General features: G+C 55.9%; 1 protein-coding gene across 1 annotated transcript in view; it reads left to right on the forward strand.

Annotated features, from left to right (window-relative positions):
* The first annotated feature begins 9,068 nt into the window (after positions 1-9,068).
* Positions 9,069-20,482, forward strand: part of SH3RF2 (SH3 domain containing ring finger 2) — a 37,430-nt gene continuing 26,016 nt past the window's right edge. The window contains exon 1 of the mRNA XM_082771852.1: positions 9,069-9,819. Within this exon, the coding sequence (XP_082627978.1) occupies positions 9,448-9,819 (372 nt within the window). The 5' untranslated portion in view covers positions 9,069-9,447. The remainder of the gene's footprint in view (positions 9,820-20,482) is intronic.

Below are 20,482 nucleotides of genomic sequence, written 5' to 3' on the forward strand. Positions count from 1 at the left end.
GTGAGAACAATCCCATCCTTGGAGCAGTATCACACAGCTTTCCTCTGGCTCCAAGCCGCCTGCGGCTGCCTGGGCCACGCTCCCCAACCTTCCCACCCCGCGTGTGCCCGGCTGGGGCTTTCCAGGCAGAGGTTTTGATGCCGCATCAGCCTCGCTCCTGCAGGGGAGCACCGCAGCGTGCTGAGGGAGGCAGCACTCGGCACGGAGCCGGGAGCAGGGCAGGGATGGGACGGGACGGAGCACAGCGGGACTCGCTCAGCAGCGCTCGCTCTGCTCTCCTGCATCAGCCCGGGCTTGTCTCCCGCAGCCAGTCAGTCCTCACCAAAGATGTAACAGCGATTTTGCATACAGCAGTGAAATCATTGTTTCGTGATCTGGGTTATCACCGCACTGTGCTTTACTTCAGCCTTTTTTCCAATGAATTCTAATGACATCTGTCTTTCAAGCATGCACCCTGTCTTCATCCTCCTCTCCACGTCAAGAGACATTAACTGATTGTTGGAAGCGTGCTGGCTTTGCAGAACAAAGAGATGGACAGCCCTTGCCCTAAGGAGTGTAACATGCTGGTTTAGATCTATTGCAACAAGGCCGGGTATGTACAAACTAGGACAGATAGGAAAGCAAGCGCGAACTGCCCTGCAACAATGCGAGGACATGTTTCCACCTGCACATTTTGCTGAAAAATGTTTTGTTGTGCTTTGCCCATTTTTACTTCCTTACAGCAAGCACTGCAGTGCCCGTCCTTGTGCAAGCACCGGGCAGGCAACATGCAGGGATGTGGAAAGGCCTCACTGGCTTCAGCTGCTGCAGCGCCAGAACGCCGCAGCCCTGCCCCACTGGTCGCATTACTCTAAGCACAACATCGGCTCCTTACAGTAAGGCGGAGAGGGGACACGAAAGGGCCTGAGCCAGCTTTGGCAGACACAAAGAGAGGCCAGAGGGCCATGGAGCAGGCAGGCATGGAGCAGAGGGCAGGGCAGATAGGAAGGAAGCAAAGGAGCAAGGTAGAAGCTTGGAAGGACACAAGCATTAAGCTTGTTTCAGTGTGGGAGTAGCAAGCAGAAAGGTTCAGATCAGCAGGTCAAGAAGATAATTTTAGCCAATAATTTAATGGAGTTGGAGAGGGCCCTGTGTGTGTGTGCTGAAGAGATGAAGTAAAAGCAGGAGAGAAGAGATACTGCACAAAGTCACAGACAGAGCTACTTGCTGCTAGCCTATGGAAAATATATTTTTTAATATAAATGCTGGGAAAAACTCACCGGCACTTAGACACCTCCTGGATGCACAAAGAGAAAGGGAAGGAATCACAAAGCAGTTGTGAGACCTAATGGTGAGGAGATAGTGGCATTACCACAGTAAAAGTGGTGGTGAATACGAGGAAATATCAGCATGCCACATTAACCATAATTGTGTGTTAGCAGAAGGAAGCTTTCCTCCTCTCTGCTGCTCTGTGTCTCCCCGCAGCAGGGGCAGCCCGTCCCCAGGCACCCCGCGGGCAGCACGGAGCAGGCAGCCTGCACGGCCAGGGCTGGCCCCAGACCTCGCTCCTGGGGGGCTCCTGACCCCGTGGTGCCTGCGCTGCCCCCGTACCGCAGCACCGCGCCGTGGGGAGCTGAGCAGGCAGGAGCACCTGCAGGCTCTGGCCCTGCGGCTCTGTCAGAGGCTGTTTCAGACCCTCGCTCACTGCATGGTTAGGAATGTTCTGGTTTCTTGACTAGGTCTATTCGCAGCCAATTGGTGCACATTTGTGCCTGCACAAACACAGTCCTCCAGTGTAACAGCACTTCTCCTTTGGAAGATTTACCTCCTGACATCCTTACAGAGAGCAGCCACAGCCTCTCTCCTCCTTCAGATGGTGGGTGCAGAATGCCTGTTAGCCAGCAGCTCAGGCTTTGAGATAAGCCCCTGCGAAAGCAGAGATGCAGATGCCAAGCAGCAGAGCCAGAGCCCTGCACAGCAGCGTGGGCTACCCAGCCAAGGCTGGTTCTCAGCTCTTGGCCTGAGAACCATGAATTCATGTGCTCACAGCTCATTCCAGCCCCTGGGCTCCCTTTAGCTGCTCCCCGCTGTCCCCAGGCTGCAGAGGGACCGCCAGCAGCACCATGGTTGGTGGCACAGCAGCAGCGAGCAGGGACTTCTCCCAGCACCGCGTGGCAGCCGGGCACAGCAGGGCTTGGCATTCCCAGCAGGGCACGGCAAGCAGCACTGCAACCGCTGCACCTGTCCTGACAGACAGAGCTTAATTCCGTCACTCATTGCAAAATGTGTTTTTTTCCATCCCCTGCCAAGCAGACCGAGCACAGCTTCCCCACAGCAGCATCAGCAGTACCGGACTGGCTGCACTGAGCTGCCAGCCACAGGGACCCAGCACCACGCAGAGCGGCTGCCACAGCTCCTTGCCACACGAGAAGACTGCCCAGCAGCCTGCCTCCATCGCTGTCCTCACCCCAGGGAAAAGTATCCTCCTATTTCTGATCTCATAAGCTAAAGAGGACGAGTTGCTTCCCTTTTAAAGGCACCGGCTGCCAGCACAGACTGGGGCCCACCCCGAGGACGAGGTGTGAGGGGCCAGGCGGGGGGGCAGGCACAGGGAGAGGCGCCTGGCCCTGGGGACAGGACGCTGCTGTGGGACCGCTTCGGGGGCAGTGGTGCTCATGGGGGTCTCGCAGCGCCTGCAGTGCCGCAGCAGGAGCGGGGTGGAGGTGGCTGAGACCATCACACCACCAGCCTGAGGAAAGCATCTCTGAGCCTGGCGCCTGCTTTTCAAGTCAAAGTAGATTCACGAAGGCACGTTGCATCATTCCTACCAGGAAGGGGCTAGCAGGGTGTCCTTTTCGGGGCTAGCTTCCCATTTTCATAAAAGTTACTGGATGTTTAAAATTCTGGGCACTTTTCCTCCCCACCAAACTGGCTTCACAAGGTGCGGGGGTGCACAGACAGGCACAGCTACACATACCCACATTCTCATCCACCGCCAATCCACAAGGCTCCATTTTTCTAGGAAAACAAGCCAGGAACGTCTCATTTGGCTGGCCGCTTCCTGGCTGACGTGCAAGGCAGGGCCTGCCACGCATTCCTGCGGGCTGAAGTCAACGGGAGCGGAGGATGCCTGGCACCTCCAGGAGCGGTGCAGGCTCCGGATGAAAGTCAGCTCGCTGAGCACCCACCTCAGCCCGAGAGACTGCATGGGCAGGTGAGGGAAGAGTCCTGAGTAAGCATAAAAATCCTGAAGTCACAAGGAAACAAAAACCAGGAAAAAAAGTGCTTCAAAGAGGGAAATTCCCAGGGCTTGAGTTCTACCTTGAGAAGCAAACCTCCCTAGGCTGCCTCCTGGGAGCAGCGTGAACTGATCTGCATGAAACCAGAGCCCAGGAAAAAAAAAAAAAAAAAAAAAAAAAAAAAGAAAAAGCACACCCAACGACCAACAGAACACTTTACTTCCCAGTGAGCATTCCCAGCAAGGTGGTGACACGGAGCCACAGCTCCTGCACTATCACCGCCTCGCATGGGAGGCGAGCACACAGCCACCACCAGCCTGCAGCAGGACTGCGGCACAGCCCCTGGGTGCTCCCAGCACAGACACCAGAGCACCCCACAGAGCAGCCCTGCTCCCCAGACCCTGCCACGCTCAGCTCCCGCTCCCCAAACCTCCCCCAGGCAGCACTGCTCGGGCAGGGGCTGTTAGGAAAGCAGAGCCCTGCTGCCAGCCCCCAGCCACAGACCCAGCGAAGAGGCAGCAAATAGCTGGACTGGTTGCTCCTTAATTCAGCAAGGCACAAACACATTTTCAGCAGATTTATTTCTGCACAGGCTGCTAAAGCCTCACCCCCACACTCCACACCCAGCACTGGTGCTCACTGTGCATTTATAACCCAGCTCGCCTCCCTGGCTGGGCTGCGGCAGTCGCTGCCTTCCTGCTGGCCAGGAGCACCTGGGAACACTAAAGGGAGATGTATCCTTGCAAGTAGCGTTGCTATTTGCATCTGTGTTTAATTAGGTAACTGAAGCCTGACATTTTCTGTGGTCAGACCTGTGTGAAGAGCAGCTGAGAAGTACTCACAGCAATGTTCAAAGGCCTGCTAGGCTGGTGCTCGGGTCTATTGCTACTCGAGAACATTTATTTCTTCTTGTCTTAAAAAATGGAAATTGCATCCCTGCAGATTCAGCCCTTATTGGGCAAATCCCAGTGAAGGAGGATTTAGTGCCGCACATGTTGTGGTCCTTCAGTGCACTGCAGGGAAAGGACCACAGCCCTGAGCCAGCCCAGCCCTGCCCTCGGCCCCGTGTGGGGAACTGGCTGCGGGGGCCAGGGGCACGGGACGGTGCCCATGCTGCTGCTAATGCCAGCTCAGCGGGTGTGTAGCAGGCTATCCTGAGGAAAATCAGCATCTGAGCTTCATTTAAAAATACTTCTCTCTTTCTAGATAGGTACCACTCTGCTCCAGCTCCTTTTGGATGGGCTGAAGGCTTCATGTCACCCAGCAGCAAGCCTGTTAAAGGCCATTAGGTACAAACGGCATCATTTGACTTGCCCTAAGATCAATGACCAGCACTCCAAAACACTCTTCTTGTCTGGTGCAGGCGGCTCCTCGGTGCTTGGTGCCCCTCCATCCGCTGTGGCACACCTGGCCGAGCACTTCCCATGTCCCATGTGGGTAGCAGCACCCCATGTCCCCGCGCTGCCTCGGCGGCACTGCAGCCCAGGCGGATGGCACAGGGTGGCCTCTGCTCTGCTCTGCTCTGCTCTGCTCACTGCAGGGCCCCACGCTGCACAGATCCTGCAGATCCACGCTGCCTTGTTATGTCTAATTGCTAAACGTGCAGCAGCTTCTCTCCCTCAGCACAGGACTGCCCGTGCGGCAGCCACACCACAGCCCCGGTGCCGCTGCCCGCAGATGGGGCGCAGCCGCGCGAGCAGGGCAGTGCCTGGGGCAGGCGCCCCCATCCCTGCCCCGGGCAGGGGGCAGCGGGGGCTCCGCTCGCCTCCCCTCGCAGCCACCACAGCCGCTCAGCATGCCTGGGTGGTGGGTGGTAGGAGGACAAGCTGTTAGCATCAGATCTATAATTTGTAGCAGCGTGTGAGTGGCACCCCCTCTCCCTGCCCTCCAGGATCTAAAAAAAGCACGAGAGGTCCCTTATTTCCCCGGAGGAGGAGGCGTGTGGCACCCACTCGCGATAAGCAGTGTGACAGAAGGCTTTTTATAGGCTCCTGGTGAGGTGCTGCCGAGCCCTTGCCCTCTGCCAGCTCTGGCTCCTCGCATGCAGGCTGTGGCTGCAGCAGCCATGTAACAGCCCCGTGCCCATCCCGGGGTCCCCGGGTGCGGGGCTGGTCCCCAGCCACCCAGCAGGTCGCCTGGAGGGACAGAGCATGCAGGCGAGGAGAAGGACCCCGAAACACAGGCTGTAAGGGCTGCTGGGGGAAGCTCCTTCCACCCGCTCACACCGTTCAGCGTTGTTATTTCAAGCGGCCAGCACGAGGGATGCGGGAAGCAGAGCTGCTCCATGCGCCCCGGGGCCCCCACGGGCAGCCCTGCACGAGGAGCCACGCAGGGATGCGCCCGCGCCCTCACGGGGTCAGCCGGAGCATGGGATGGCAGCAGGGCACGGCGAGGTCCGAAGGAAGCTCTTGTTTGGCACAGCAATCAGCTTAAAAGTTAGCGGGGCTGTGTGAACCAGTTGCATGTTCACTTTGCCATGGCATCGGATTTCCACAGGTTCATCACCCTTCAACACAGAAACTGTACGATAGGCATGAGGTGAGAGGCGAGGAGGTTCCCATTTCCTACAGCAACGCTTTGTCTTCTGTTAACCGTGCCCAGGCAGCCGTAGGAAGAGGAAATTCATTTCAATGTTATAAGGATGCCTCACAGTATGCCAGGTCGTGTGTGAGGCAAGGCTGATCACAGCAGTTATTTGATGTCGGGCCCCTTCTTGACTGCCGCTGGTCGCTTTTATGACCTTGCGAAGCCACCCCACCTCTGGTTTCCCCCCTCCATAAAAGGCAGTAATTACATCTAGCTGCGTGGAGTTCTTTGTGATCTAAAGGCATTAAATGCAAAGCTTATTTATACCTTAGTGTCTCATAATCACAAGAACTGGAAATAGCGATGTTAAAATGTGTGAAATTCAAAACTGGCAAAAGGAAATACTATTTGCAGTGGTGCGATCGTGCGCTGGAAGCTCGCAGGCAGAATGTTTTAGCAGCGGGGTGGAGCTGCAGGCAGGTGAGCGCCGGGTGGGCTCCGGGGACCCTGCACGGGGAGGTCAGGAGCGATGCGCCGGGACGCGGGGCTCCGCCAGGGCAGCCCTGAGAAAACACCGAGAGCTTCTCCTTGTGGCAGCTGACCTGGGTGGACAGAACCCCTCGCTAGGCATGGGGCTGCCGCCAGCCGAGGTGACAAAGCGTGCTTGCTGTCCGGGATTCCTCCGAGCCGCTTCCTGAGACAGCTTTGGAGATGGGGCCAGGCCAGAGGACGCTGCTCCCTGCAGGCACAGGCGCTGAACCAGAGCGGAGCGGCTGTTTCTGCCCAGAATGCTGCTTCCCAGCTCCCAGCGGCACGATCCACTGCCTCAGCCAGGGCAGCGTGCCCTGCCCTGCCCTGCTGCCCTCCAGCACAGCCCCACGGGCAGCCTGGGGCCGAGGGCACCCCATGGGGGCTGGGGGCGACCACGCTGGGTCATTGCGGTGTCGCTGCGGGGGAGCAGCGCCTGTCGCATCCAGCCCTGAGCTAATTACAGCATCGGCATCAAGCGCAGACGGCTGAAATGAAAGGGGAGCCCTGGCAGCTTTCTAGCTCTGCCTTTGTGTTTCAGCCCCAGTTATGAGACGCACCGCCAGGGAGAGGCAGCGGCAGGCAGTGGAGCCCGGTGGGACGGTCTGAGCACCGGGTGCAGAACCAGCCTCACAGCCTGGTCCCGCTCGGGCACTGATTTGCGGAGTGGCCTCGTCCCCTGAACAGTTCCATACAAGGTGGGGGTGACAGCCCAAGGGGCGTTCCACAGATGAATTAGTGTTTGGAAAGTTTGGAGTTACATAAATGCTAAGAGTTGGCATCATCATTTTTTTATATTGCAGCAGAACCCAGAGACTGCAATCAAGATCAGGGCCTCACTGTACGGGGCGATTTGGAAGCTCCTGGTAGGAGAGGTCCCCGCTCCCTGCCCGACAGATTCCCAGTGCACACTCTCTGGGCAGGCTGGAGCTGGGCTGTGATCACTACTGAATTCATGGCGAAAGAGCTGCCCAAAGTTCTAGCATATCGTGGCATTCTTGGGAGAAAAAAACACTGCGGGCTGCCAACAGCGACACATTTCAGCAGAGAAAATGAAGATGCAGCCCTTGGAGAGCCCCAAGACTGCTGCTGTGCTGCTGCAGGCTCACAGACACCGAGCACCTGGCTCCTGCCCTGGCCACAAGTGCTCAGCACGGCTGGGAGGTGGCAGGAGCACGGCTGGAACCGGCTGGGACACAGGGCAGCAGCACACCCGCCCCCACTGCACAGCACCCAGGGATTTCCATGGAAATCTGCTGTTCTAGAGAACTGCCCCGTGAAGCAGTGTCCTCTCAGGCAGACTTTCAACCCCACCCGTTGTTTGGACAGCACAATCAGACTAGGTTGGGCCTTACCAAAAGTTTAAGAAAAATTGCAAAAGGACTCACAAACAAATTCCGTGAAAGATTATCATTACCTAGCATGCACAAAATCAGCTGGGCAGCTTCATCTCCCACCATTTCCTAGCTGCAAGGTATTTCACAATTCTCTTCCATTTCTAAGCAGATGAAAATGCACCGTGTAGGTATTAACCACAGAACAGAAATAGGGAAGAATATGTAAAAAAGGAAAGAACTTCAAAAACTGTTTTCAATGTAGTTGATGTCACACGCTGCATTTTATAACGCCAGTCGATTAGATGTTTTCAACGTCATTCATTAAAAATGGTGCACTCAGTCAGCCAAGCATGAATCAACACATGACAGGCTACAAAGAAATACCAAAGTAGATGGAAACCTGAGATGAAACAGAGTGAAGTAATTGTGTTTTTTTTGCATTATCCTGAAGATGTTCATCAACGTTTTAATTTAGCCAAATGGCCACCATTAAAAAAAAAAAAAAAAAAAAAAAAAAAAAAAAAAAAGAAGAGAGAGAGAGAGAGAGCAGGAGAGGGAAAACTTTGCTTCAACAAAATCATGATCAGCAGGGAAAACTTTTAAAAGAACCATGTTAACAGCGCCTGCTGCAGTAGTCCTTCATGAAGGGTGTCCTGTGCATTGTCTGCAGAAGGACCAGACTGAAGTAACTCCTTTAGATTTACAATCCTTTCCTCTAATTCATAGTTTGCAAACACACAGCTGAGGAATGGAAGAAATGGTAAAGGCAAATCTCTCAGATCTTTGCTCCACCCGCCGCTCGCTGTTGTAGGGCAGCAGAGCAAGGAGCCGGAGCGCAGCCGGAGCCGTCCCGCAGCGCGCACCCAGGGCAGGCCGAGGGGCGCACGAGTGTCACGGCGCTGCTGGCTGCAGCATCTGCTCCAGCCCAGGGGTGCTCGGGAGATGCGCTGCTCCCACAAGCTGTGACTTGAACCCGCAGCCGCCTGCTTGAGTGAAGATCGGCGCAGCCCCGAAGGAGCCGAACGGGTTGAGTGACTTCAGGCTGGGGGTGGAATTGGGAGCAGTAATCGTCCCGGGCTGCAGGGAGAGCCCAGGCAGCCCGGCTGGGCGCGGGTGTCACTGCAGCTCCCCGCGTCTCTCCAAGGTAAAGCAGGATTATATTTGCGTTTGGAGGGCTTTTTATAGAACTGCTGTCAAAACCGGTAGATAGAAAGCTTAATTAGGACTGATCTTGCAAACAAGGCAGTGTGTAGGTGTGTGAGGGGCTGCGGGCAGCCGGCGGCTGCTTTGAGCCAGAGCCGAGAGAAAGCAGGTTCAAGGCGATGTTTAATGGGGCTCGCATCGCTGGGCTGGTGGCACCCGTGCGGTGCTGCCAGTTATGACCCACAGAGCAGGCAGCGTTTGAGAAAACTTTGCTGGAGCGTGAGTGGGAAGGATGGCACCCGGCCTGCCCCAGCCGCCCTGCCCGGCACGGAGCCTTCGGCCTCGCCGCAGCCCCTGGCCCACCGCGGGGCTCCCCGGCCGCTGGCACCCGCCTGGGCACGGCCCCCTCGCGCTCCTGAATCACGGATGACTCACTTGGGGCTTGGAAGGGAGCGCAAAGCATGCATTTGCAAATTGGCTCGTGAGGCACTGCCTTGCGATGTAGGTGGGATGTATTACATACTCCGGCAGTCGAGCTCTGCTCTTTTTTCCTCCTCCCCTCCTCTCCGTGCAGGGTAGCTGCCTGAGCCCAGGGTTTCGGCGCCGGTCTCGCGGGTGCGCAAAGGCGTCGTGTCGGCTGCCCGTGTCATGTGGATGTCCCCGGCGCGGCCCGTGACGGGAGCCCCGTGCTGAAGATGGATGATTTGGCTCTGCTCGACCTGTTGGAGTGCCCGGTGTGCTTTGAAAAGCTCGACGCCACAGCAAAGGTGCTGCCGTGCCAGCACACTTTCTGCAAGCCCTGTCTGCAGAGGATCCTGAAATCCCAGAAGGAGCTCCGGTGCCCCGAGTGCAGGACGCTCGTCCTCTGTGGCATCGAGCAGCTCCCGTCCAACCTGCTGCTCATTCGCCTGCTGGACGGAGTCAGATACGGACAGAATGTTCCCCGGTTCGGCTCAATGCAGAGGTCGGGGCTCCTGTCCTCCCCCGCCTCCATCCGGAGGCTGCCGCGGGGTCTGCAGCTCCACCAGCACCGGCTGGCGACCAGCCCCAGGATCCACATGGATGGGGTAAGCACCAGCCACATTCTCCACTTTGCCGTGGGCATACAGATCTGTTCCTCTGTGCCAAGAGCTATGAAACTTCCATGCTAGCACTGCTGCTATGCATACATGCTGATGTTTGAAGTAAGAGAGATTGTCCTTTTGTTTGCAAATCTGGCTGCTGTTTCCTTGTGATATTTGACTATTTGGAGCTCATCACAACAGTAATTGCACCGAATCCCAGGCTTAGATAAAGACAGCTTGCCTGTCTCCTTACAAAAACTTCACAGCAGCTGTTTTTCTCTGGAGTTTTCAGGTGCTTCTGACATTTGGAGGGCATTTCAGATGCTTTAACTTTCAGGCGATTCACTGATTTTTGAGTGATAGCAATTAAATCAGCTGTTGCAAGGCTATTAGAGGTGGAGAAAGGTGTTTCTCATCTGCGCCTCAGTTTCCCCAGGCTTTAAAAAGGAAGGAGTGGGCATAATGATGTTTATATCCCTGGTAAAACACTTTGAGGTTCACTAAGGAAAAAAATTAAGCTCAGCTTCATCTAGTGATGATTTCCTAGGCTAATTTTAAAATTGTAAGTTGTTTCTGTAATTTTCTCTAACAGTACAAAAGCTTTCCTGAAATAATTAGGATGTGGTATGAGACCTGGTAAGGAGCCTGGCTCAGCTTGCATTTTGAGAGCAGACTGACTCGTGGCCTCACCGTTCCTGTGCTATATTCCTGGATTTCCATTTCTTTCACCTGCACTGTTCTGTACAATACCTCTGGAAGCTTTCCGTAACATTCACAAGCTTGACTCGATTGGCTGATAAACCTGAGGGCACTCCTCAGAACTGCAGACACAAACTCAGGGGCAGACCCGTAGCAGGTGTTCTGCCCGGCGTGTTGTAAAGGCGTATCCTCGCGCGTGAGGCTGTACGGCTGCAGAGGGCACCGCGCGTCCTGTGGGCCCGAGCTGCTGCGTGCACCGCAGGGAAGCTCTGGAGCACTGATAGCTCATCCTGAACGTGTCACACACAGCAGCCAGACCCATCTCTGGAGCTCGTGCCCAGGTTTTCCCACTGGAAAACGTGGCGGTGTGGCCCTGAGATGTGCAATGAGTCCCTTTACCACAGGCAGCAGACACGATTCCCGTGCCGTGGTGCCCAGTGCCCTACCCTGGGGCACATCGCAGCAGTCGGGCGAGGAACAGCGGCTCTGGCGTGCGGGAGCACCACGGCTGCTGCCTCCACGCGGCTGTGTGTGCCCACCGGTGGGCAGGCCGGCCCCACAGGTGTCTCCCACTTCTGCCCCATGCTCCTCCGTACCAAGAATTCGTGCCTCAGCTCAGAGAGGCAGCCCGATCCCTGGCAGTGAGCGGCGCTCCCCATCAAACATGCTCATATTTATTTTTCTTCTCTCTCGCCCCTTTTGCGTTTCCATACTAGCTCTTAGGACAGGTAGAAACTTGCTGCTGGTGCTGCACCGTGGCAGCTCTCCCGTTGGCAGCTCCCAAAGTGTTTCTGCCAAAGCTGAGCCTGGCTGTGGTGCTCAGCAGGGCCGGCACCGCGTGGTGCTGCCGAAAGGCACCGGATGGCCCCAGCTCCCCATGCTCTCTGATGAAGGGGTGTAAAACACAGTACACTGGAATGCTCTTGGACTTAATGAGTTAATTAATTAGAAAATACTTTGAAAACCTCAACTACGAGGTGAAGAACGCGACCATTAGTCACGTTTGGATTCTGGTGATTCCAAACACACACTGCCAGGGCTGTGCCACTACAGCTGCCCGAGGGGGCAGGAGTGCATGCACAGCATTTGCAGGGCCGACACCTGGCACCAGCAGCTCTTCCCCTGCAGCAGCAGGGACCCCTGCAAGTGCCTGTGCTGCAAGGAGGCCAGGACACAGTAAGGACGGCTTGTCTGCTTGCAGCATCGAGCGCACAAACACCAGGAACAAGTGATGAGTTACATCGCTGAAGCAATTTGGATACGCAGAGGCCTCCAGCAACTTGAACTTCAGAGCAGACACTTCTGTGGCAGCTGGCTTTTATAGAACCAAACAGTGCCAGATTGTCAGCAGAAGAGGCTGGGAGGCGGTCTGTGGTCGTGGCTCCCATGAGCAGGATGGGCACCAGGACTGGAGCCTCACCTCCCATCGGAGGAGCAGCGGCAGCAGCGCTGGCTCCTGCCACCAGCACTGCCCAGCCCTGCGGCCAGCTGGCACCAGTGAATGCTCACAAAACACTTGAAGACTTCAGTGAGCAGGAAAGGACCCTTTATGATGTCCGTCTGAGATCAGCATCTCTCCACGGGCTTATTTAAGACCATTGTACTGCTGCTGCTACTACTACTACTGTTATTATTATTATTATTACTACTCCTACTACCATTATTATTATTATTTAGCAAGCACAAAGACATCTTCCAAAACAAAAATCTGGCTTTAAGATTATTTTTAGATCTCTTTTGTGGAAAAGTTCAAACTTCTGAGCTGATTTTAACTTTCTCATCTCTGCATCTTCAAGGATTTGATAGTACTCTTGAAATGACCCGAGTTCAAAAAGCCCAAACCAGGGGAAAATGATGAGTAGTAAAACCAGCTGGTCAGATGCAGAGATAGCTCGTGAGCATCTTGATTGCAGCCTCACTGGCACCCAGACACTAAGAGCCCCAGGAACGTGACCGGTGCTTGCCTGTCCCCACCACCCCGCAGGCAGCGCGTCCCCATCCTGTGCCCGTCCCTGTCCTGTCCCTGGGCTGGCACGGGGGGAGGTGGCACCATTGCGCTGAGGGATGCACATGGCCCTGAAAGGCATTTTTTTTGCTTGTATGCACATAACCAAGCGGCGTTTCAGGGCGCACTGAGGTTGTTGCTGGGTTTTGGGTAGCGCTGGCACTGGTCTGGCCTTCGTGTCATCAGACAAGACCTGCTTCACCCCAAGGGGCATGGAGCTCCTGCGGCCCTGCTCCAGCACAGCTGCCCCACAGCTGCTTCCTGGGTAACCCCAAATGCAGCGTTCGTCTGCAATGCGCTGGAAGGTGGTGTGGTCTCCAAAGAAAGACTGCCCCAGTCCGCACAGACTGCTAATTACTGCCAATATTGCACACCACGCTACAAAACAAAATTAATGTGCACCATGCCGCACTGCAGCCAGATATGCCATCAAAAGCGGGATACAGGACATGCTTTGCTTTTACAAAAAGACCTTCTATAAATAAACTGAATTACTCCATGGAGCTGAGAAATCACAAGTTAGACTGAAGTTTCTCCTCTCGGAGGTGTTTTCTTGACAGCTTGTTGCTCTTCAGCCTCACAAGTGTCCATGAAGCCAACAAAAATAAATAATTAACAAAATAAATCCCCTCATCACACAGCAAGCCAAGAATTCACAACATTCGGCGTGAAGTGCGAGCAGTCCCCAGCAGAGCTGCTGCACAATCAACACGCCATGCCGGCTGCAGGCAGGAGCTCCAAGGAGCCGAAGCCCTGAGAGGACAGGGAATATTTCAGTTGCAGCCCACCCCAAACTCTTTCTCACTGGGTGGCACTGACAGCCCTTCTGAACGTGCCTCCCAAGTCCCAGCACAGGCCAAGCGCGCTCCAGCTCTGTGCATGTGGCCGGTGAGCACTGCTTGGGAAGCTGCTCCGGGGACGTCTGGCCAGGCTTAAGATCTTTAACGTCTATGCCAAGAGGCCAAGACTTAGGATTTTCAGGATCTCCACGTAATAAACTGTCTGGAACTCAGAAATGAAAGGATTTGCTGGGAGGTGAATGCGTAAATAATTTACGCTGAATCCTTTGAACTCTGAGGAGCCGCCCCTGGCGTGTGCGAGATGCGGTTCCTGCTCTGCCGAAGTGTCCGTCCCAGCAGGCTGCAGCCCAGCACGGCCCTGGCGCTGCCGGGGACGAGGACGCTGTGCTGCAGCGCACAGAGCTAGGGCAGCAGCCGCCGGGGCAGTGGGCTCTGTCCTGCAGCAAACACAAGGCCAAATGAGACGGAGGAGAAGGGTTGCGAGAGGGACGGCTTGCCCATGGAAACAGACCGTGCCTCTTTACCTGTGACTTCGGCTGTTCTCTCTTTGCATGAACCGAGGGCTGCAACAGCCCCCTCCAGCACTTCATGGAGATAGACAGATAACACCTCTATCGGGATAAAAATACACCACACTCCAACATCGCCACCTTCACATGGGCGTCTATATATAGTGCCTGCGCCTTGGTATTTTCTGCTCCTCCAGAAACATCTCCAGCTCCTTTCTGAATTTGACAGACAGGATTTGGATTGCTGGCTCTTTTCAAAACCTTATTCAAAGCAACCTTCATGCTTGCACCCAGCAGGAGCAAACGTTTTCTGACCCCGACCACTGAGCAACTTCCCTAAGGAAAACAAAAGCCGGTTCCTGCGCCATCGCAGGACTGAGACGTGTCAGGGTTGGGTGGCACTGGGCAGGAGCCGGATGGGCCTTGCAGTCAGGGGAGCTCTGCACATCCCATCAGCTCCACCTCGGGGTGGTGCAGGCTGCCCTCCGGCTGCAGGACATCCCTGAGCCTGGCAGCCACCTGCCCTGGCTGCCTCTTCCCCTGGAAATCAAGGCGCTGCATTTTGCTGCACGCTGTGGGGTCCTGCGACCCTCTGGGAGGACGGATTTGCCCCATTTCTCCTCCAGCTGCCTCCATCAGGGCAACCTGAGGGATTGTTCCCTGCTTGGCCTCATACGCACACCCCATCATATGGCTTCTCCCTCCTTTGCATGTAGTTTCAACATCCTATATCTATCGAAGAGAGTAAAGCCGCCTCAGTATCGATCGCCTGACAACTCGCACCCCACAGAGGTGCGTTCCACAGCAGCGCATTCGGCCGCCCAGAAGCAGGTGGCTACGAGCAGAGCCGGTGTTACACAGGGCGGTACAGAGCCACTCGTCCTCCTGGCCAGGGGTCCCTGTGCAGGACGCCAGCCCCAGGGCCACGGGAGGGCATGGGGCAGACGGCTCAGCCCACACGGGTGGCTCCGCGTAGCTCCCACCGGGGCCTGAGGCCGCAGCGGGGCCGGGGCGCTCCCGGGCTGCTCTGCGCAGGGCACTGGGGCCCGCAGCAGGAGCAAGTTTCCCTGGTTCCACAAAACTGGGCGCTGAGCTAACACATGAAAGTGTTTTAATTTGTTACCAAGGCAATGAGTCAGCCTCAGCTGGCAAGTCAGGAATAGAATAACAGGATTTCTGCAGGGTAGCGCGTTCACCTATTAAGCGCCGTGGTCAGCGAGGAGGCTGAAAGTCTGAGGCTCCCCTTCTTCTCGCCGAGCTTCCCCGCCCGTGGCCGGCACATCCCCGGGCCCTGCCATGTGGCACCTGCCTGGTGCTGCTCCCCGCGATGGCTGGGGGCACAGGGACAGAAAAGCTCTTGCGTGGCACTGCCGGGGCAAACCTCAGAGGCAGCCCCGGGGGCTCACTGCCGGCAGGGAGGACGCCGATGCCCTGCTGCAGTCGGAGCCTCCCCTCCTCTCCCTTACATCTCCTCTGCTCTTCTCACAGGGGAAGCTGCAGCACTCGCCCTTAAATGCAGGCTCTTGCTGTGCTGTTACTAACTGTCAGGTACTCAAACTCCACTGAGCATCGGAATTCCGCTGTGCAGCTGAATAAAGAATCATAGTCTTTGTTCTTAAGAAAACTTTTTCCTTAGGACCCTGTGAGTGGATATTTGAGCCTAGCCTTTTACTCTTAGCTCAGGGAATCTCCCTCTTGTTTGGGTGCCAGGATGGGCAATGCAGTTTAGGCACTGTTTTTAAGAGACAAACATCTGTCCTTTGGAAATCAGATCCCTTTGCAAGGGTTTCCTTTGGGTCCTGAACAACTGATGGGCCCAGAAGTTCCTGCTGGCTTTGCAGAGAAGGGAGAGCAAGCCCTGCCTGCTGGGAAACCACATCTGCTTGGTTCTTGCATAACTCAGTTCCAGAGTCAGTCAGCCTCCTTCAGGAGATGGAAGTGCAGAAAGGGCAGAAGGGCTCCTGCTTCCAGGTCCAGCTCTGGGTGAGAGTGAGCACAGCCAAGGCCGCGAGGACAGTGACCTCAGAGCAGCAGCACAGGGAGCTGGGGCGGCAGCACGATTTCCCCTTCCCGGCAAAGGGAGGCAGCACAGCCGGCAGGAACACGCGAGGGCAGAAAGCGGAGAGGAGCAGTGCCTGGGTTTCCTCCCTCGTGGCACACGGCCACGGCTGAGAAGCAAGGTCCCGAAGAATCATGACCAGGCATGCTGAGGGCTGACACATTTTGTTTTCCGTGCGGCTTAAAGCCGTGACACACAAGGTAGCCACTATCCCAGAGTGCTGACTGCAGCAGAGACACGGCCATCTGATAGCAGCCGCCGGCGGGGAGGAGGCGGGGGGCTCGGTGCGGGTGCTGCAGCCACTGTCCCGCACTGGGTGCCTGGCCGTGCTCACGCTGCGCCCCCCTCACGTCTCCAGCACTCCCCTGTCCCCCCGCCTGATCCCCCCGTCCTCCCCTGTGCAGCTCCACCTGCGCCCAGGAGAGCACATCCCCGAAACGAAGCCAAGCCCTGGCGTAATGCCTGCACTGCTTGCATCTTGGCACTCGTTCTGCCTGCCTAGAGTCTCTCCTGCGGTTTCACGCGGGCCAGGTGAGGCCTAATATGGCACTGTGCTCTTCTCAGCCGCTGGGAAGCTCCTGCAAGCAGCCGCTGAGCTCCACCTCAGGGGTGGGTGCGCGTCGGCACTGAGTCAGGCAGCTGCTGGGTGCAGAATCCTCTGAGCTTCTTGTGGTAAAAGCTGCTCTGCACTTTCTTTAACCATTTTCCCCGTTTCCCACTCCCCCCCTCCTGCATTACACAGCCAGAATAACAACAGGCAAAGTTCAGAAGCAGCCTCAGGAGGTCTCAGCACAGCTCCCATCCTGAGCCCAGTGGTGAGCAGGCCACGAGCGCTCCCCCCGCTGCCATCACCCCACAGGGCTGCGCCAGTGCCCAGTGCCTGCTGCCTCGTGCCCCGCTGGTCAGGGTTCATCTCCCCAGCTGGTGAACACACCCAGCAGCACCCGTAGCTGCAGACAACGCTTTCCATACCCGGCCGTGTCTGTGTGCTCGCCCCCAGCCCCTGGCCGCAGCCCGTCCCGCGCCCCCCCAGCTGCTCCGCCTGCACGAGCAGCCTGCTGGCGCCTGGAAGATGCGAGCCGTCCTCCTCAGGGAGAAGGAATGCCGAAACTACCCAACTGTCTGAAGCCTCAGAACATAATTACATGAGGAGATTGAAATGACAAGTTCGCTTTTGATGGTTTTGTTCTATGTGACAAGGCTGGAGTTATCTCCTCTGCTGAAAAGCAGAAAAACAGAATTGTAATGGCAATTAATTTACATTCAAATAGCTCTTTTCATCCAACTGGATCCTAAAGAGCCCTAAAAACTGCACTGATCACACAAAGGAAACGAGGCAGGGCTCATTCATCCCAGCTGAAAGGCTGGCAGTCCCTGGCAGGACGTTAAAGGAGGCTTGCAGAAATCTAGCCATCAAATGGATGCAGCTTTTAATGATTATTTTTCGTTACCAAAGGCCGCCATGCCCTTTGGAGCCTGATGTGGGTGGTGGGTGCCTGCAGCTCGGCATGCAGCAGCACCGCGGGTCCCAGTCCCGGCTCAGACTCGGGCTCCCGGCACGCAGGCACGGAGCCAGCACGAGGGCGTCAGGGGCAGGCAGGGCGCTGCCTCGCATCGCCCCGTGGGTGAGCCCCAGGGATGCAGCTCCTTGTGTGCCCCCCGCCCCGAACAGCGTCAAACACTCCAACAGCCCCGAGGCGTTAGAGCCTCAAATGAAAAACAACCCCAAAACACTTCCACACAGAATCCAAAGTGTCTACTGGGAGAGAAACCAAGCTGGAAAACATCCAGGAGTGGATTTCTTCTCTTCCTGGCAATGATTAGCACTATCCTAGAATAAATCTCTCCTCTCAAGGAGTCTGTTAGGTGTTAGGGAATGGTGGGGCCGTGGGAATGTCGCTGCCTCTGCACGGCACGGATGCCAACCCTCCTGCAGCAGGCAGAGCTGCTGGGAAGCGCTGAGCTCAGCACCGTGGCCGCTCGGGGTGGGCGCTGCCTGGCCAGGCAGGAGGCAGTGAGCGGAGCCCAGCACAGGCACGTGTGTCTGTGTGTCTGTTTGTGTGTGTGTCTGTGTGTGTCGGCCCCCTGCTGCCCAGCACCGCCGTCCTGCTCAGGCACAGGCACTGCCACCGGCACAGCCTCATCGCCTGGCACCACCAACAGGGTGCGCGGGGAGAGCGCTGTGCTGGGAGCTCCCCTTCCTCGCCCCTGGCACCGTGAGTTGCCAGCCCCCGGTGACCCCCACCCCGCAGCCCCGTACACTTCTCTTTTTTCAATACCAGTGCTGTGAGGGCGTGCTCTTACGTTAACCCTCTGTCAATAACGAGGACGTTATAACTAGCTCATTTAAGATAATTATAGTGCACATTTCTCCCAGCTATGAAGGGATGCTTTGAATCGCTTCTTTACACACACATGTGCATATTTTTAATTTGCGTCTTTGTTTTGTACGGAGGGAAACTCAGATGTATTGGATGGCTGCCTAGCACAGCCAGTGCCAAATACCAAGAATGGTCAGAAAACCCTTTCTCCCCCACCAGCCTCAAATCCACTGGGTGGGGAACAGCCACAGGGTGCACCCACCTCGTGGGCTTACCAGCCTTGTAACGATTCCTGGCGAGGTGGCCATGAAGGGACACACCGACCTCACCTTGTGAGTGTGCAAAACGACTAAGAAGTCCCAAAAGACCAAGATTCTGAATATTTTTTGGGATGCTAAAGAAGCATATAACCATTAATATTAAGTATAATTTTGCATCCACATGTTTTGCAACAAGTTTCAGTGAGCGAATACATGCTCTGCTCACACAGAATCTGGGTGAGATTCTGCCAATTCATCGTTACAAGCTCCAGGACACAGCTGGGAGAAAAAACGAGACTTAGAGGGACGCTGGAAAGCAGAAGGAGCAGTGAGATTTGAAAGGGCATGGAAGTGAGAGGAAGGTGAAAGAAGAGGTAAAGAAGCGAAGGCTGTGACCGCGGCCAGAGGAAGAAAGCCCAGTCCAGCCTGGCCCAGCCCGTTACCCCTCACGCCACTTTGGGAATGTCCCAGAGGGCACAGCCATGGGGTGCCCAGGCCACAGGCTCCCAGCCGGGGGAAGCAGCGGGGACGAGGAACCTCAGGGCTGCGGCGGCGAGCTGGGAGTGCCGCGGGCCCTTCTCCCAGGACGGGTTTGGGAGGCTCCGCTGATGCTGCCAGGGGCCCCGCCGCCGGCTGCGCTCGCTTCCCCCGCAGCCTCCCAGCACCGAGCCACAAGCCAGGGCCATTTCCATTGGCGTCTGCCCAGCCCGAGAGCACCAGACCTGCTCGTCCTCCCCAGCCAGGAGCTGTGGCTGGGCCCCCCACCATGGGAGCCAGCAGCCCGTACCCCAGCGCTGGCTGCATCCCGCCTGCCCTGCACAGCCAGGAGACCCCCGTGCGCTATTTGCCAGACAAATCGGCACTTGTGGCAGGGCCACGAAAGCGCCAACCCTGCCCACCAGGTGCACTGCTGCTGGTATTTCTAGCAATGCCAGAAATACTCTGCTGCACCCAGGGAGACAAGTTTTCCTATAACAAAACTTCAGCTCTGCATGGGCATGTCTGGAGGCAGGGGTCGTGGCCACACACAGCTTCAGAAACTTTATTCCCATCCTGCAGGAGCAGTTCTGCCTTCCAGGAGCTCTTGCGGACAAGCACTAATTGCTCAGAGGGTACCTGACCCTTTCTTCACGCACTCAGGGGTGAGTTTCTGCAAGCCCTCATGTCACAAACACCTCTGTTCCAGCCAGGTTTCAGTCCTCTAGTCAGGCCCACACTCCTGTCTCATTAAAATTAATTTCTCAGGGTATCTGATCATCCTTTTTCTTGCTGGAGAAAGAACATTCCAGACTACCCCATTGCTTGTTCACCATTTCCCAGCAGTAATAGGTTTGCATTTCATTTCAGAGTTTCTCTTATTTTTAATACATTTCCATAACTCGTTCTTGGTGCCTTTTATGTTTGGCCTTATTTCGTTGTGCAACCACTCTCTCATCTTCCCGGACGTTTGCGTTCCCCTTCTAGGAGCCCTGCTCTCACAGTCTGCACGAGTCCTTTACGTTTTCTGGTCACTCCTAAAGCACTCCAGCCGTGCTCCTCGTCCTGGTTTGACACTGGGAGTGTCTCCGAGTCTCGCGGATGCGGCCGAGCCCTCCCGTGACCCTGCAGGTTTTCTCCCCCGGAGACCCGCAGCCTGGGCCCTGCTGGAGGAGGTGTGCGTGCCCAGGCAGGCATCTGCAATGGTTTCTTTGCTCGAGTGCTGCCCAAGTCAGTATTTCCAGTCTGTGCTCTGAGGATGGATGGCAGAACAAAGCTTGCCTGACTCTGATTTTCATTATTTCCCTTTTTTTCAGCAATGTGCTTTCAGTGTTAACAAGCCAAGCGCATGCATTTACTATTAGTGCAAATTAACGGACGAGTCAATTAGAACTAAACATTAAACTAATTGCTTCCTGTTCCAAATGCTTTGAAGGAAGCACAGTACATACAATTTTTCCACTTATTGGCTCCTTTTCCCTACCAAGTGTCAGCATTTGGGAGTGCTGAAAGATCTTTTCCCCAGACTCAAAACAT

This window comes from Aythya marila, assembly GCF_965140915.1.
Source record: "Aythya marila genome assembly, chromosome: 14".
NCBI lineage: Eukaryota > Metazoa > Chordata > Aves > Anseriformes > Anatidae > Aythya > Aythya marila.